The following is a 6580-nucleotide window of genomic DNA, read 5'->3' on the forward strand; positions in this document are numbered from 1 at the left end:
AAGTTAACACACTGACAATAAAGCTATGTATCACAAATGTCAAATTAACACACTGACAATAAAGCTATGTATCACAAATGTCAAGTTAACACACTGACAATAAAGCTATGTATCACAAATGTCAAATTAACACACTGACAGTAAAGATATGTATCACAAATGTCAAGTTGACAAACTGACAATAAAGCTATGTATCACAAATGTCAAGTTAACACACTGACAGTAAAGACTATGTATCACAAATGTCAATTTAACACACTGACAGTAAAGATATGTATCACAAATGTCAAGGTAGCACACTGATATGTAAAATTATGTATCACAAATGTCAAGTTGACAAACTGACAATAAAGCTATGTATGACAAATGTCAAGGTAGCACACTGACATGTAAAATTATGTGTCAGAAATGTCAAATTAACAAACTGACAATAAAGCTATGTATCACAAATGTCAAGGTAGCACACTGACAATAAAATTATATATCAGAAATGTCAAGTTAACACACTAGCTCCAAGAATAGTTCAGATAAGAAAGTGAAACAGGAAAGTTTTTCAATAATCATTATAACTACATAATATTTCTGAGTCCTTTTTAAATCACCATAGAGCTACTAGAACACACTTACATCAGAGTGATAAATGAAGAGATACCCATCCCTAGTCTCACATTTCCGCTTCTGCCATACCTTTCTCACCTTCCCATCAGACTTCTTGTTTAGATAACCTGTTTTGGTATAACCGTAATGTTTGTTTCCGTGAAGCTGGTGAAGGGTGTAACCTGATTGTACTGTTCCAACTTGCTATCAGAAGTGATATTGAGAAAAAATTAGTGCACAACAAATTAAAACCTAACTTCTATTAAAAACTAAGACTAACCTCTCTTCCAACTAGAGTAAAGAAACATCATAGAAGGTTTCTAGTTTTATAAAGTAAAACTAACCTTAAATCTACTGTCTGACTATGCAACAAAAGAAAGAGAAATACAGTATGTCATTACATCCAGAATTATTAAAGACTGTCTGAGAAAACAAACACAAATATTCTTTGTTATTGCATTTAGAATTAAAGAAGACTGTTTGAGTATTCAAGAATAGAAAGAAAAATACACAATGCTATTACATCTAGAACTAACCTCTCTTCCAAATAAATTACGAAAACATCCTAAAAGTTTCAGTTCTATAAACTAAAACATCTTCCAACCAGTGAAGGAGAACATCATAGAAGGTTTCAGTTCTCCTATAAACTAAAACTAACCTCTCTTCCAACCAGTGAAGGAGAACATCGCAGAATATTACGAAGATCTATTAACTTCTTTCTTTCCTCGTCCTGTTTTTGTCTGATTTTTTGAAGTTTTGTTGCTAATTCTGAAATGTAGACACTGAAGTGTTCTATTGTTTTTAGTCCATCTTGGAAAAAACTGGTTTCAAAGAAAACAGATTGATTTACTGAAATGAATCATAAGTAACATAAATAAAGAGTAAAAACAAATAAGCTATAAACTACAAATGTTAAATATACATAAAACAATAAAAATATCAGGAATATTTTGCTATGAAATTAAATTTTACAGTTTGAGGTGAACAGATTTGTTATTGTTCATTTTTCATATGTCAAAAAAATTGACATATTTATATCACTTTATTTATATGCTACCATACGGCTCTAATTAACCTTTCCTTTATTCTTACCTACACAACCCTTTTTTAGCAAAATTCAAATTATATTTTGCAAAGGGGTTTTTCATAGCATTAAAATGAATAAGACACCTAACTATATGCAAGTGATACTGAAGGTTGTAATATTTAGTAAAGTATTTACGTTAAGCTGAAACTAATTGTATTACAATGAATATTACTTTGAAAGTAGCATTTGTTTAAAAAATGTTTTTAACTCAAGCTAACAGAAGTTAGGGAATAATATATTAATTAAGCAACACATACCTGTTTAAAACACATACTAAATTCTTCCTACATGAAGCTAGGAAATAAAAGATTAATTAAAACCCATTTTAAAGAAGATGATGTTTGCTAGTATCAGCTAAGACAACATCAGTTGACCAGTTCTGTTAATAAAAACTAAACCATTCTGAACCTGGAAGTATTCAACCAGAAAAACTTTCTAACATTCTCAATGAATATGTAATAATGTTCACCTGATCATCTTAAACTCTGATAACCCAATATTATATTGGGCATCTAACTAACAAATCAAAACAAATAACTGATCATCTTAAACTCTGATAACCCAATCTTTTATAATATTAAACCACAGACTAAATTTAATTACTTCCTTGTGACAGTATATTCAACCAACAGATTGCATAGAATCATTTACTCTATGACGATAACCAACCACAACAAGATTGATCACCGAGTCACAATAATCAACCAAGAACAGATTAAATTTAATCTTTAATTTACTCTCTGACAGTATTCAACCAAGACCAGATAAATCTTTCTTTACTACATGATATGCTGTTTAACAATAACCAAATTAATCATACTCTGTGGTACTGTTCAATAACAGCCAAATTAATATTGCTCTGTGGTATTATTCAACCAAGAACAGATAAATCTTTCTTTACTACATGATATGCTGTTTAACAATAACCAAATTAATCATACACTGTGGTATTATTCAACCAAGAACAGATAAATCTTTCTTTACTACGTGATATACTGTTCAACAATAACCAAATTAATTATACTCTGTGGTATTATTCAAACAAGAACAGATAAATCTTTCTTTACTACGTGATATGCTGTTTAACAATAACCAAATTAATCATACTCTGTGGTATTATTCAACCAAGAACAGATAAATCTTTCTTTACTATGTGATATGCTGTTTAACAATAACCAAATTAATCTTACTCTGTGGTATTATTCAAACAAAACCAGATAAATCTTTCTTTACTTCGTGATATGCTGTTTAACAATAACCAAATTAATCATACTCTGTGATGTTATTCAACCAAGAACAGATAAATCTTTCTTTACTACATGATATGCTGTTTAACAATAACCAAATTAATCATACTCTGTGATGTTATTCAACCAAGAACAATAAATCTTTCTTTACTACGTGATATGCTGTTTAACAATAACCAAATTAATTATACTCTGTGGTATTATTCAAACAAAACAAGATAAATCTTTCTTTACTACGTGATATGCTGTTTAACAATAACCAAATTAATCATACTCTGTGGTATTATTCAACCAAGAACAGATAATTTTTTCTTTACTCTGTGATACTGTTTAACAACAACCAAATTAATCTTACTCTGTGATGTTATTCAAACAAAACCAGATAAATCTTTCTTTACTACGTGATATGCTGTTTAACAATAACCAAATTAATCATACACTGTGGTATTATTCAACCAAGAACAGATAAATCTTTCTTTACTACGTGATATGCTGTTTAACAATAACCAAATTAATCATACTCTGTGGTATTATTCAACCAAGAACACATAAATCTTTCTTTACTATGTGGTACTGTTTAACAACAACCAAATTAATCTAACTTACTCTGTGGTATTATTCAACCAAGAACAGATAAGTCTTTCTTAACTATGTGGTATTGTTTAATAACAGCCAAATTAATCTTGCTCTGTGGTATTATTCAACCAAAAACAGATAAGTCTTTCTTTACTATGTGGTATTGTTTAATAACAACCAAATTAATCTAACTTACTCTGTGATGTTATTATACTTCAACCAGATTACATTTATTACAAGCAGACTTATCATACTTACTTTATACAGTTTAACTGTGATTACTTTGCACTGTTAGCTTAACATATCAGTTTATGACTAAATCTTAGCTGCCTAAACCTCATGAAAAATTATTGGAATGATGGCCAAAAATATTGCTCACACTGAGGATACCAAACTGACAAAACAATGCATTCTAATCATTATAATTAAGAACATACAAACAGTAAATTTAATTTGTGAAACTCTTTAAAGGTTTGGTTTTTAGTTCTGAAATATGTAGGTAGATTGTTCTGAACAAAAGTTACTATCAATGACCAGAATAAACTTGCTATGGCTAAAACTGCCCTGGTTAGTAGCTTATACAATCACATAAGTCTAGTTATTAATTAGCAACTATATTTTTATATATTTTATAACTAAATACCAATCATTAACCAGTGTTATCCTATATTTTAGCTGTTAATTTACTGCTGTCTTCAGGGAAGTCTTTAGAAGGACTATTTCTGTGTTGGTAGTGGCTGGGATTTAATCCTAGGTCTTCTTGATTGGGATTTTCTCTGGGAAAAAACTGGTTATTAAATTGTTACTAATTAATTATTTGACTTAGGTGGTCGTGTAGCTACTACATATGACAACAACTGAGATTCAATCATCAAATCTTATTTTAAGTACTTACCATGATCAAATTGAAATAATTTATACAACTCAACCATGACCACATTAAACATAAATAACCAAACTGAAGTAACTTATATAACTCTTGACCATGACCACATTAAACATAAATGACCAAACTGAAGTAACTTGTATAACTCTTGACCATGACCACATTAAACATATCATGACCAAACTGAAATAACACAAACTTGCAAATTTAAACTTCATAAAAGTTGTTTTGGTTTTAATAATGGAATTTACATGATTCAACTACACAGATTTCGAAAATAATATTAATTTTTTTCTATCATGCAAGTATTTTTTACAAATCGGGAAGAAAAACAAATTCTTACTTAGATCAGATTATTATTTCGTTTACCACAACGAACATTTTTTATTATTGTTTGTTAACAAAAAGACAAACAAACTGAAGAAAAGGGAAGAACAATGATGTCAACCAAATATGCATCCTCAATCATCCTGATTTTTTTGTGAAATCTACATCTTTTAGTCTCAAAACTAAATGTAATGTATTGTATTCTTTTATGTATTGTGTCTAGAGCATCTCACTTCAATGACCAGCAGTAGTCAGCCATCATGCTGATGTTCCACCTTCTTTGGTACCTCCTCTCAATTTCCCTGATATCTTGATGTAACCTTTCCACTTATTCTTTGCTGACGGCACTGAGATTTTCAGGAAATAGTCAATATGTGAATGTAAGAAATGAACCTTCATGCTGATATTGCAACCCAACTCTTTGAATTTATTGAGCTTGTTATTTTCATAAATTGGGTCCTTGCTGTTTCCTAAAATTTATCAATAAAATTTTTAAAAGCAATCCACACTTGTTTTTCAACTTTCCTCATTGTCCTTTTGAAGTGTTCATCTGAAGGCAGTTTCCTAATCTGAGGCCCAACAAAAAGCCCTTCTTAAAGTTTCACTTCTGAAAGAGCTGAGAATTGCCCACAAAGATACTTGAAACAGTCGCCATATTTATCTAAGGCCTTTACAAACTGCTTCATCAAGCCCAATTTTATGTGAAGTGGAGGAAATAGGGCTTTCTTTGTGTTAACCTAACTTTCACATTTAATATTTTTTCTATCCTGGTATCAGGCAGACTCTGTGTGGCCATTGCTTCTTTATCCAGTGCTGATTTTGTGCTCTGCTGTCTCATTCACACAAATACACGGAAACTTTGTATAACCAGACTGTTGACCCAACAACATACAAAGGACTTTTAAGTCTCCACAAAGTAGACAACCATGATCTTTCTATTTGACCTTATTAAGAAGAAGTTTGTTATTTTTTGTACGTTTCCTTCAAGTGAACCAAATGAGCAATAGGAACAGCTGCATATGTTACCATTGTCAAGGAGAACACTTTTTAGATTTCTTTTGAACGAATCAATGAACAAACGTGACTCACTTGGTTCATAGACACTCCTAGCATTGGTATTAATTCAGCAATATTGTTGCAATAAACCAGTGAACCTTTTTCTGAAAAATATGGTATAAACTCTTTCTCATGATTTCTGTACCAGTAAAACAATGTCTCTTAACCCAAAGTCTGGATCCCAAAATCTCTGAAGAATCCTTTGGAAGGCCCAAATCTCTCAACAAATCAAGAAATGACAAGTCATGCAGCCTGTTAACTGTTTATATACTAGCCCTGTGTTTCTCGTAGATTCTAGAATGATTGATAAGACTCTCACGTCGCAATTGGTCTAGAGAAATCTATAGTCAGTGATTGTCCACATTTTAAGCATATCAAAATGTGACCCAATTTCAATGAAAACGATTAACTTACGTAAAAGTACATATAACATTTTGTGAAAAATCTGCAAGTGATGGAGAAAAATGGATATCATTTCCAGATTCAGGGTACAGGAATTACTGTAGAACATGTAAAAATTTCAAGACAATAAAGCCATCACAGGTCTGTGTAATTTATACAATTTAATGATGACCAAACTGAAATGATTTATACAACTCAACAATGACCAAACTGAATTAACATAATTTATATGACTCAACCATGACCACATTGAACATACCATGACCCAACTGAATTAATTTATATAACTCAACTATGACCACATTAAACATACCATGACCAAACTGAATTAATTTATATAACTCAACTATGACCACATTAAACATACCATGACCAAACTAAATTATCTTATATAACTCAACT

At 30.7% G+C, this 6580-nt stretch overlaps 1 protein-coding gene across 7 annotated transcripts in view; it reads right to left on the reverse strand.

The window, feature by feature from the left end:
- The window catches only part of LOC106468822 (arfGAP with SH3 domain, ANK repeat and PH domain-containing protein-like), a 68449-nt gene that overhangs the window by 49804 nt on the left and 12065 nt on the right, over positions 1 to 6580 (reverse strand). For 5 of the 7 annotated variants that reach the window (XM_022397183.1, XM_022397186.1, XM_022397182.1 and 2 more), the window contains exons 6-7: positions 1256 to 1418; positions 628 to 801 (exon numbers count right to left, since the gene is read on the reverse strand). In XM_022397183.1, the coding sequence (XP_022252891.1) occupies positions 628 to 801; positions 1256 to 1418 (337 nt within the window). Of the gene's footprint in view, positions 1 to 627; positions 802 to 1255; positions 1419 to 6580 lie in introns of those variants that run through there. The other 2 variants (XM_022397184.1, XM_022397188.1) reach the window with 2 other exon arrangements.

This window comes from Limulus polyphemus, unplaced genomic scaffold (assembly GCF_000517525.1).
Source record: "Limulus polyphemus unplaced genomic scaffold, Limulus_polyphemus-2.1.2 Scaffold3178, whole genome shotgun sequence".
Lineage (NCBI taxonomy): Eukaryota > Metazoa > Arthropoda > Merostomata > Xiphosura > Limulidae > Limulus > Limulus polyphemus.